The 12925-nt window shown below is 36.3% G+C and overlaps 1 protein-coding gene across 3 annotated transcripts in view; it reads left to right on the top strand.

Annotated features, from left to right (window-relative positions):
• Positions 1–12925, top strand: part of nrm (neuromusculin) — a 414776-nt gene that overhangs the window by 337161 nt on the left and 64690 nt on the right. For all 3 annotated transcript variants that reach the window (XM_076366474.1, XM_031972985.2, XM_076366475.1), the window contains exon 6: positions 8739–8923. In XM_076366474.1, coding sequence (XP_076222589.1) covers positions 8739–8923 — 185 coding nt within the window. The remainder of the gene's footprint in view (positions 1–8738; positions 8924–12925) is intronic.

Raw genomic sequence — 12925 nt, 5'->3', positions numbered from 1 at the left:
TGTACTCCCCGGCCGTGTTGCGTGCGATGGCAGCCCGTACAAACACGTTCGCACAGTGACAATTAATCGTGTGTCCACTTTGAAGTACTGGCAGAGAAGCTTGATCGGATCAAGCGGCTCGCGTTCAGTTCACGCTTGCTTCAACGTCAATACCGTCCAAACCGTCGCTCGTTTGAGATTTATATGATGCTCATTCAGGGCGAGCGCTCAGATGAGCACACTTGCTTTCGGCGTGTGCTTGAACTTTCACGCTCCTTAAATTCGATAAAAGTTCGACTGATTCGATTTAATAGGACCATTGTATTCCACCTATTAAATTTTATGAAACAACAAAAACTGCAATCATTACTGTAATAAGACACAGGTATACAATTTGTAATTACTGTTAAGTACAAACACATATGAGACTCCGAATTGTACTTAATAATTACAATTATCACTATGTTAAAACATAAATATATAATCTTCAATTACCATTGAACATGACACACGAAACTCTAAATTGTAATATTTAATAATCAGAATTGTTATTATAATAAAACGTGAATATACAATTCGTAATCACTATCGATGATAACACATAAAAACTTTAAATTATAATATTTAATAATTGCAATAATCACTCTAACAAAATATAAATACATAATTCTTAGTTACCAGCAAACACAATACCATGCAAAGCTCTAATTTATAATACTCGATAATTAAAATCACCATAATAACACGCGAATGGATAATTTGCAGTGATTATTAAACACGATAATCCGCAACACTCTAAATTATGTAACATTCAATAATTGCAACCATGATCTTCTGCCAATAAGTCTTATCACAAATGAAAGGGACGTAAAAGTTTTCGCGACAAAATAAGGGAATCCGGAATAAAATGATTCATCGGAGATTCAATGTTCAATTGAACCGATAGAGGAGACGGTGCCTTCATCCAGAAACTTCATTCCTTCCCGATATCTGAGGACCAGTGGCGGCGGGTGGTGGGTCGCGAATAAATCGATTAAATAAGCCGCTTTTAACGACTTGCCAGGGATTTAAAGTTGAATCGTCGCGAGTGGCCGCAACGTATCTGCGAAAGTCTCACGGCGGGCGCAGCTGCTGTCAAAAGTCGGGCCTCGAAACCTGTCGTCGAACGACAGGGTGGAAAAAAAAGGCTGAAAAAGAAACGTCGGCCGAAAGACAGCCGCCAGAGTTCGCAGACACGCCCGCTTCTTATGGGCAAACAAGACCTGGCAATCGCATCTACACCGATTTTAGACTTAAAAACTCGGCTCTGCTGGAATCTGCTTCGTCAAAGTGCCGCCTCTCTCAAGAGCCATCTTGTAGTCGAAAAAGAAACAGTTGAGCGTTTCGGAAGCGAAGTATCATGCACGGATAACGCGATTTGTTGTTTATAGTTGAAACTAAATTTCTACGGAAATGCATTACCCCTTTGCGAATGAATGTTACTGTGATGTCCACTTTAACCTCTTCTTCTGTAATATCATATCAGACTCGTGGTGAAAATTTGGAACCGAATTTGATAAATCGAAATGTTATTTATGTATTTTTATCAATCTCTAACTCTTTAGAATAAACGTTGACGTAGAAAAAGCGTCGAATTCTGTTCTTTTTCTACTAAATTATTAACAATGCAGTAGTTTCGTTAAGTACAGTTCTGAAAGACATCACAGAACAAGGGATTAAGCTTTGATATCTAACATCGAAGGCTGCGAATGAGTAGATACTTGAGTTATTCGAGTAATGAGACGTTGATATGCATATATACATATTTCTAGTAAGACTTTGATCAGGAACAATTCTTGAAAGTTGACAACAATTCTCCGAAGGATTAAATGAGGTAAATTCTAATCTAAAAGTAAAACCTACAATACCACCGTCGTTACTAGTCATGTAAAAAGATTTCTTATCAATGTCAAATCCTTGAAATTTCGAAATCAAATGCTTCTACTATCTTCAATAATAATCGCCAAGACAATTTATACATCTCCGTAGCAAATACCAAAAGATCACGATTCACATTAAATCGCTGTGCTTAGCCTTCAAAATACAATTTCCCGTTTAAAACTCAACTATCACTAAACGGAAAAGAAACACGATTTCGATCGTGGTTTACGCAGAAGGGCAGCGTTACGAGCAATCAAAAATAGATTTAAGAAAACGCTTGAAACAAGAGTGTAAGGACAGTAATCGACGTAGCGATCGAGGAGTCGTGGAAGAGGCAGCGCGGACGGTGCTGGTGAAAAGCAGTTTTAACTCCGTTTTCAGGAAAATTACTTTCGCTTTTCTCAATTATCCCCGAAGAATCCTATTACCTTCGTCGAAAAATTTCCCTATTATTCTTTGAAACCGCACGAGACCCGAGCCGATAGACGGTTTTCGCAGTGGGTTACGATCGTGGATACAGGTCCGAGCTCGGTGCGGTTCCGCGGGGCTGGCAGCACGAAAGCGATGCAATGCGCGCGCGTCGTTAAAAATAAGAGCGGTAGAAAAGAGAATACCGGGATGCTTGTCATTTTTTCTTCCGTTTTATTCTCGTTGAAGGAATTGGTAGAATGAGTAGAGACAGAGAGGTGGAGGGGGTGAGAGGTGGTGGTTCAAGGCAAATGCAATCTCCAATATTAGATTCTCTGTTCACCTCCTATTCCGAATCGACAGTCTTTCTTTTCACGTTCCTCCCGCGTCGTTTCACTGATTGCTCGCACCCCGGTTTCACTTGAAAATTATCTCCCGTGTAATCGTCTAAAGAAAAGTTTCTTCTCTGTGTTTTCCTCGACACGGGAAAAAGGGATGGGCAAGGGGAGTGGGGAGGAGAGCTAAAAGAAATGGGAAAGTTCAGTTTATTCGCGCCCGGACGAGGCTGAAGGATCCTCGCATGTGAACTTTTTAATGTTTTCTTCGGTTCAGGAAGCAACGCCCGAGATCCACGGCGAGTGGCTCGTCGGAGTAGCCGGAAATTGAACTTGCGCGATGGTAAAAAGCGGGAGACCGCAATATACAGTCGGTTTCATCGAATGTCTTGACTGGGCGAATGGGTTCTTCGATGATGGTTGCTGCTATTGCGCTGTGATTGTTCCGATATACTCGAGTTGTTTACATAATTTTATAGACGGATTTTATAGATTTTATAGATTTTATAGATTTTATAGATTTTATAGATTTTATAGATTTTATAGATTTTATAGATTTTATAGATTTTATAGATTTTATAGATTTTATAGATTTTATAGATTTTATAGATTTTATAGATTTTATAGATTTTATAGATTTTATAGATTTTATAGATTTTATAGATTTTATAGATTTTATAGATTTTATAGATTTTATAGATTTTATAAATTTTATAGGCTTTATTTTTGAATTAACTTTTTTTTAAAATGTTACTCCGTATTTTTAACTCATATTCATACATAAAACATTTTTTCGCCCATTTAATCCGCCGTACACATATAAATCCATTTAATTTCACAAATCAATACATTCTAAATAATGACTTTATTGTTTCAATCTCTCTATTGTCAAAGAATATTCGCTTTCCGATTAAATTTTCAATAGAACCCCGAGTCACTTTGTTGAGGCTACTTTAAAAAGTTTGAAATATCTGACAATTAATTCAAACTGCGCATTTTTAAATATTCTTTCTCCATAATGGTAGTTAAAGTATGAAATATTGATTATAAACAACATTTCCTTTTACAAAATTAATATTTAATGTATTGAGAAATTGCTCTCATAAAACATGTTTTTTTAGTTCCTTCGAAAGCACCTGCGAATTACTGTTTTAATAGTTTCAATTTTCCGAGGATGGTCGACTTATTTTCACTGAAACTTTTTTATTAACAGGCGATCCACGTTTGCAGCAAACGGTTGCAACGCGATCCGCAAATTGTTCCACGTTTGCAGTTGCAGTTCAATTACACAGATAGCCGAGATGACAGAAGTCAAACTTCCCATCTGGACCGTTCCCTCTTCATTTCCTGCTGGCCAAACACGACAAACGAAAGTTTTCGCTTGTGAACTTTATGGCTGGTTTCCGAAATCCCTGCGTGATTTTACGATTCTTGGCGATAGCGAGCGAACATGTTGCCATTTGCACTACCGCTTAGAAATTTTATTACTCGCTAGGCGAGAACAATGCCGAAAGCACTGTGCTATGAAGCGTTAAATACTTCTGCATATTATACGTATCCATTAATTACTGCTTTCACGCGATGCATCATTCCCCTAATACCTCATTGAACATGTCATTAACTACATAGTTCCAATTTTGAAGTTTCAAACAATTTATGAAAATCCGTAACTGTGACAGGATTCTGATATCAATTTAGGGGTGCAAAGGAACGATACAGCTTGATAATATTATACTTATGATCATTGTTTGAAGTTGAAAAGTACGTATACAGCGAAACTATTAAGATTAAAAAATTTCCGAAAATAGGCTAAATTTATATTTTAAGAAGTATTTAAAAAACAAATATCTTATGTATTGGTATATGAAAATCTAGTATCACTTCTAATGAAGTGTATTATTAGTTATACAAATTTTACGACACATAAAATAACATTATATTTTATAAACAAATATGGTGAAACTTGAATTTTCGTTTCGTATATGTCGGATTAAAAATAAAAATTGACCGCAACGTTTCGAAAAAATTTTCCGCAACCGCTTTCATCGGGGCGAACATTAACGATTACTCCTGTAAAAGTAGTAAAATGCTCAAACTACCGAATTTCTGTAACATAATCCCCCGAGGCTGAGTATTGGAGTCCCAATAGGATACGCATACAAGCAGTCCTTCGATATCGGTCTACACTTCAGTTTATGACTTTCAATAAACCCAAATAAAATACGGGTCTTCCATAAATGGAGTTATAATACCTACAACTAAAATTGTGCAACTTGTATTACTTGACAGAAATGAAAGTAATTTATTGAACCAGGAAACACTTAAAAATATACAGTTTCCACTGTTATTTCGCATGAACTTCGAATAGCCATGAAAACTTAATTAAAGACGCAACGTTAACAATTTAATGACAATCGTAACTTCAATAGAACGGACATAAAAGTAGTCGCTTTTAAATAAAATCTGACAAACGTTTATATATCATTTAGTTCACGCTTCTATAAGAAATAAATTATATTATTAATAAATACTATTATTTATAATAATGAATACTATCATTTATTAGCAATATAACATAAATATCATTAAAATATACAATAAAACGAATCTATTCTTCGAAATCTATTCTCAAACATAGTCATTTGACAATACAAACCCGTCCACAACATTCTAAATGCTAACAATGCGCAGATCTGCTCGATGCAATGAATGTCGCCAACACCTTACGCAGCATATACATGATTAATTCTAAATCCCATTTCCAGAACAGCGTTGTTCACTCTACAATCCCAAACAGTGTCACTACTAGACACACCTAGAGAACAATATACAACTTCAACCATTCAGAATAATTTCCTTGAAATCGCCACCGGTTCCGCGCAGAGAGGCTTGATCTTTATATGACGGCGAGACTTCGTCGAATTCCTTGATGCAACTTGACTTTCTGATTTCTCGGCCTTTCTCCAGCTCATACCCATAGACGCAGACCCTCTTTATGCAACCCTCGGAGTTTCTCAATCTTCCTATATTCACGCCTTACAGCCGTCTCGTCCCTGTGCTTATACACTTCTATATTATTCTTATAAGAGATGGCAAGATGCAGACAACAGCTCAGCCTTTCTTATTACATTAGATCGTTTACGTGTGTAGTATGCTTCTCAGAAGTTGGCCGACTATGTTGGACGATGTAAGCTCATGTCTAAAGTCTAGACTACACGAGCATTTTAGACGCCACTGAAATGTAAACTGTATGTATTTCAGTGCAACTGAACAAGTTCAACACCGTGAAATACACTGTTATACGCTGTCGAGGTGCCACTTGTCGCGTGTATCGCGCGGAGAAAACAAAACATGTTGATAATACAACATGTTATTTATTATTTATAATACTTAGCGTGCGATACATTTGTAAAACGCTGGTCAAAATTCTATGTCAACGGAGAAATCACAGCGTGTTACACTCCATAGTATAGCTGTTACGTCTTGAGGAATGTCCAAGAAGCTAAAAGTGTAGAGGGGCAAGGGGAAGACTAAAGCATAAATTCGTGATGATCGAATCCGCAGTTAAAGCAACTTTTTTTAAAATCATGCTTAACGCATCGATGACCGACGCTTCTGAATTGCTTGAAAAAAAATACAATATGCAAGATGACTGTTGTCGGCTAAAAATATTTAATAATATAAATAAGTTGACAACAGTGTCATGTAATAATTGTGATGCCAAATAATTAATAATTGTTCCTATTTACCTTCGCTACGAAGGAACAAATCACGTATAGAACGTTCAAGATCCTCGTGGCGCTTAGCGTACAACCATCGTTTCTGTTACACTATTTAGCTATAGTGTACTTGATTAACTGAGAATTAAGTCTCCCAACAGTACCTGCAAACTAAAGCTACATACGATTTCTTTCTACTAAGATCCCCATATCTACGATTTTCCTATGTTCACGGAATTCGTAATAATCATTCCAATATTCTCTGGACATCCTACTACAGTGAACCCTTCTACAAACACTAATTCGTTCCGTGTTACATCGAAACCGTGCTGTAAGGGTACCATCAACCGAGCTGTTCAGTGTCATGGAAACATTCGCGCTATACGAGGATTGTCCAAGTTTATTACATCGTGCTGTATGGAAAGCGTGTTATCAGAATAACGTATTAAAGGAGGGCTGTTACAATCTTTGCACCGTGTTCTAGCGAGACCGTGCTTTTAGAGTACCGTGTTATACGAGGGAAACACGTCCCGAGACAAGCGATAGATTTGAATCTTTTTCATTGTCTGTGGGATATGAATATTTCAATATATTATACGAAAAGTGACAACAATTCAAACTCATCGCTTGTGTCGGTCCATGTGTCACCGTAGGGGGCCTTAAGGCGATTGACAAAACGGTGTAGCAATGATCATAGGTCATTTGGCAAACCGCAGAGCCATGTCAGGACGATGGCTAGAGATCAGAAACGTCGTACTTTTTAAGTATGGACGTGCGGTCTCACAAATCTCTACATCAAATATTGTGAATTTTGAAACCAGTGAAATTTTCGTTACATAGTTGATACTATGGGTTTGTAGAGATATTTAAATAAGTAAAAACAAATAAATACAAATGGATTAAAGATTAAAAGTAACAATATGCCGAATCGCGCAGCGTCACCGCTGCTACGTCACAGCGAAATCGTGTCGCTCGTGTGCATACAACCTTAAGAGTTTTTCTAGTCATATCCCTGTGCAGATTTAGCTTGTAGGTAGTCAGTGAACTTCTCAGTGGTGTATAATACCCGAACAGACATTGTCTACTTTCTACGAACGCGAGCGGGCGCAGGAACGTGTCATGAATCAATTGCGACTTCGCGTTCCTGTTAGATGAAAAAGGTCGAAGGGTAAAGGTTGCATTACTGTCAAGCTCGCGTAACACGGTAATTGGATTTTCTGAATAATACGTTCCTTGCCGGGTTTATCGTTTATTTTCCTCGTGTTTGCACCGTCCCGCATCTCTTCTGTATCTGCCGCTCACCTCCCAAAGGGAAATTTAAATGGATTCGGTGGACGAGACGTTATGCGGTTTCGTTCGGTCGTACATGAAAATTTAAGGGATTTGGGATGCGTCGCGTCGCGCTGGCTGTTTCGAGGGTGTATTGTAATTTTCGGACCCCGACATTCATTGATGCAACGCGGCGCTTGCAGGGTGATGCATCGCGAACGTGGTTATTTAATTGTAATTCGTGAATTTAACATGTTTATAAATTAATTTTCAGCTATATGGCAATTCTTTCTCTTTATCAAATCAGTCTAACGGACTATATATTTGATGGTACACACCGTCTTATGTAGATGTCGAAGAGTAAGCCACCGGTGGTACACGCCTTAACACGTAAATGTGTTAAGATAATAATTATAGTAGTTATACAAAGATGTGTAATATTAACCTCTTGTCTTATAATATCGTGTGGGACTCGTGGTGAGGATTTCGAAGAAAATTTAATAAATACAAATAGCATTCAGTTCTTTCGAGTCGAAATTAAATATTATATATCTGTCATCAATTATTATGCTTTAAAGTAAATGTAGAGATGGAATGAGAATGAAATTCCTGTATTTTCCTAGTAAATTAGTAACCATGAAGCAGTCCTAACGAATGCAGTTACGGAAAAAATCGCAGGACAATGGGTTAAAACGAGTTTTATAAACGGTCAAAGAGTTTTAGGAAATTTAAAATTCTATGTGTAGAAAATCTACGAACCACGTATTGCAAACTATAAACACTGAGTTTACGGTCTTCCAATTCTGTTATATTGAATTGTAAATGTATAGTTACATTATTCTCCTACGTCGTTCCTAAATAATTTTGATATCATTCTGATGTTATTCGCCTATCGAAATAAAACGCAAACGGAGTATGCAATCTCAACGAAATGTGTTTCCGTCGTAATTTACCGCAACAAAATACGCTGACACGCGAAGTGACTCAACAGAATAGCTTCACCCGAACTATCCTAAGTGTCTTCCAATATTAACCACTTTAACTGTTTCTCCCGGGCTAACGTCTTCGGCCAAGTTTAAATATTCTTACGACGTGACATCTTTTCCAGTCCGACCGTTGAAGATGGATTTATACGGGGTTGTGGGCCACGTCTTGCGAGGAACGAACATCTTGCTGCAGTGCAGTGTACAAGCGGTGCGACCCGCGGCAAATGTCACCTGGCAGAACGGGACCGAGTACTTGGACAAGAGCAACGACAGATTCGGTATATTCGAAACGAAAGTGCAGGAGAACGTGAGTACCGTCTTAAAATTACTGTACGTGGCGATTTTGCAAAATTAATGTGACACGGCCAACGTTCTATTTCCTTTGTAAAATTATGGACACTATTATATTTCACTTTGGACGTCCTCGACGACGATGCTTAATTAAAAAGAATAGCTAGTTCCACTTTCTACGTTTCGTATTTCCATCTTTAAATAGATTTTTAGATGAAGATGAGATAACATTCTTCATTCTTTTTTAAATGCTAGCTGGTCTTGGAAGGTGAAAGTGCACTCTAGCTTTTTTTAATTATTAACCCATTGAAATCACTTTTTACGTATACATTTTGTTCATATTGCAAAGTGATTGTAATTTGTTACGTTTAGTCGATTTGATCTGATTTTAAAAGTAAGCTAAACTCGATGATTGATTCAGTTTTTCGCGATGAATTGAATATTACCGCCTTCCTTCATAAGTTTCATCTAGAATATTAGATCACTGATAGAATTCATGTAAAGCGGAGGTCTCATTATGAACAAGAAGTCACCTCCCTTTATCTATTCTTCATTTTATGTGTTTTCACAGGACGATGATATTTCCTTCCTAATATTTTCTTCGTGATTTGCGATTTTACCTAACCTACACTAACCTAACCTACCTACCTAACCTACCTAACCTACCTACCCTACGTACAGAACTTTTGTTTTTCAGAAAATTCTTCTGTTTTTATTTTTCTCTTCAAGAATACAAAAAATATATTTTGCCTGATAACTATTAATTTTGCACGTACTCTTAAAGTTTCTTGTTCTCAAAATTAACTCAGTAGTGTAAATTTTAGATTACTTATCTCAAGAAAATCATGATCTAACATTTATACAATTAAACAATTTATAGAACCGTGTTCTCTAGAAGGTCAATCTGTCTTAGCCACTGCATCTGATTATTACTTTCTGTGTGAACTGTACAATACAAAGTTCTCATTGTTAATAACGAACATTTTTAGGGAAGTACATTCATTAAGAATAATACAATCGCACAACAATATTTTCAAATACTTAAATTTATTTTTACTCCTTAGCTGTACATTGACTTCCGATATAGCCTAACAATGCCTGCATGACATGTACTTTGTGTACCAAACAATCGACAGTCAATTATTCATGAGCTCTTGACTGAACAGAGTGAGGCACCCTTAGTCGCGCATGAAAAAGTGATTTCACAGATGAATAAGGTGTTCCAGGCTTCTCGCATCGGAAAATCATTACATGTCATTTCGCTCTGCGACGCCATAATAACGCATACACGTATGTCGTAGATCTGTACGCTCCGCCGCCATCATAAATCCATTATGGGAATATCTGAAGCTATAAAGTCACTTCAACTTAGATGGCTGAATAAGAAATCGGATCATTTTCCTTGCTTGCTTTTCAAGAAACGATAACTCGCTCATCATTTTCGCCGCTCTTATTAAGAGTAATTGCGTTTCAAATATTCACGGAATGTAATTAATACTAAACGTACCGGCACTTTATAGAAAGCTGCTTCTACTGTAACTAGTCAAATAACTAGTTATTAAAAAAGACAAACAAGTTAGATGATACATTGTTCTTAGTGGAAGCATAAACGAAAGGAAAGAAAAAAATTGAAAAATCGGTTAATCGGATAATAGAAGAATTAATATAAAGTTAATGGTTGAAAGAAAATGCAGAATTTTAAATCAGATTTGAATATCGGTCATATGATCGGTCACAGTACGTTTATTGTTAAAGGATTTCGGATTTGTATGCACTTCATGGGAAATCTGAGAGTGCAAACTTGCACAAAATGTATTATACGATAAAACGTAAAATCCGAAATACGTTGTTTTTTAGAATTCTTAATAATTTTAGAATTCTTAAAAATTTGAATTTGCATGAATTTATAACATTAGACATCATTTATAATTGAATTACTAATCCATAGTTTTCTTTTCTCTCTTTATTTACGCTACGCACAATTATTTACATTTCATTTTCTTGTTGAATTTGATTACACGGTTTGATTGAATAAAATAATCTCGCTCAACTGTAACAAAATACGGTGAAATAAAAATTTCCGAAAAAGCGGAACAATTTCCGGATGGACTGTATTGTATTACGATCGTTTGTGTGGCGGTATACGTGATCCATACTGTAATTGGTAATTTGAATTCGTTTCAAAGCTCGAATTTTCGTGCCCATTGTGCTGCGGCAAGGCATAACTGATATTGGAAAATATTTGTGTAACTGGAAAGTATCTTTTAGTGTTCCACTCTCTCTTCATCTCGAATATGAGGTCCGAAATATGAGAATGAAATACAGTATGAAACCTTTGCGTGCAACGTTCTATACCGAATACATAACCCGTGAATCATAATCTATTAATAAAAACATTTTTTAAAAGTTAGATTTTACATACGAAATTTCAGACGATATTCAATTCAAACGATAAACATTAATATGAAACAAAACATTTGTTATAAATCTCTTAAACTAAACATACAGACAATTTGTGCATACCTGTGCCTACCGTAACCAGTCAAATAACTGGTTATAAAATAAAGGTAAACAAGTTAAACGATAAATATTTCTTACTGGAAACAGAAACAGGAGACAAGACAAAAATTGAAAAACTGATTAATCGAATAACAGAAGGATTAATTTAATGTTAACTGAACGTAGAAAAATGGAAAATTTTAAAACAAAGTTTAAAACCGGTCATTTAACAGACAACGACATTAATACTAAAACTACCAGACGGGTCCAAATGATCTAATTCATATTTCTTCATTTTACAATTATTAAGAAGATAACACATGTTTCCCTAAGTATTTATTCACGAAATTAATTTAGCAATGCGCAAATTGAATTATAAAACAATTAAAGTCTCAATAGCTGCACTCTTGAAGTTTGTATAGAGGAATTTAAGAAAGTCAATTTAACTGTTCGGTAGGTTAAGCATTAATTGAAACGTTGCTACAGACAAAATACAAATAACCTCAAGAAAACCTCAAATAACTCCTCTAAAGCAAGAACTATTGAACTACATTATTTTCATTTTATTTTCATTGAAAATCATAATTATCAAACGTGTCTTCGAACTTCTGAGCAACAGTGTAGATCTCATAAATCGGAATTGCCACAATGTTTACATTACTAATCTTGTCACATTGCTACAAATTGCAATATATCTTACGATCGTGTATCCATAATTAAATACACGCGATTTCAATCTTCCTCGATCGTAAGCAACGCCGAGCTTCAGGTGAATCAGCCTCCGCGTTACGACGCGCAAAACGATCCGCATCACGAATTCCGACTAATTCCGATTCCCGGAAATTCAACTTTCCATCGGCGGATCGCGGTTGGCATCGTGTTCGGATTTAACGAGTCATTAATTGCTCATACCAGAATTGTGAATCGCATTATCACGAATGTCTGCGCTCCTGTAGGTCTAGCGTTCGGCGTTTAGCGCGTCACGGATCATAATTAGCATTGTTTATCGAGTGCTTGATTATGGCACGAGTGACTCGATGACTGAATCACGCAGCTTCGAACTCGCCAACAGACAAAATTTACATAGAGCCAAGTAATTATATGCCGCAAACGTTCGTCGACGGTAAACATCGTGGTGAACGCTAGATTAAGTGGACCCGCTTCGGTGGCTACGCTATCATTTTTCGTACCCTTCTGTCGTTTCTGAATTACAGAATTGTTAACACCAGAACCACCGGACAGGTAGAAATTATCACGTTGCACAGAAATAAAAAGGAAATAAACACAAACGATGGCTAACTACTTCATTTATACTACTGCATTAGAGTCATTTCTAATTAGATTCAACCGCGAATCAAAACAAATTATTCTATTTTACAGTTGCCGAAGTCATAAAATAAATATTAAATTTTCAATAAATTCATTTTTTTCTGCAAACACGACGATAAAGATCGAATATATAAATTCATTCTCGTAATATTTATAAAGAATTGACAATACTTTACTGAAACAGATTGAA

Source organism: Nomia melanderi, chromosome 4 (genome assembly GCF_051020985.1).
Source record: "Nomia melanderi isolate GNS246 chromosome 4, iyNomMela1, whole genome shotgun sequence".
Lineage (NCBI taxonomy): Eukaryota > Metazoa > Arthropoda > Insecta > Hymenoptera > Halictidae > Nomia > Nomia melanderi.
The sequence above is the reverse complement of the archived record's forward strand: the minus strand, read 5'-3'. Positions and strand labels throughout refer to the sequence as shown.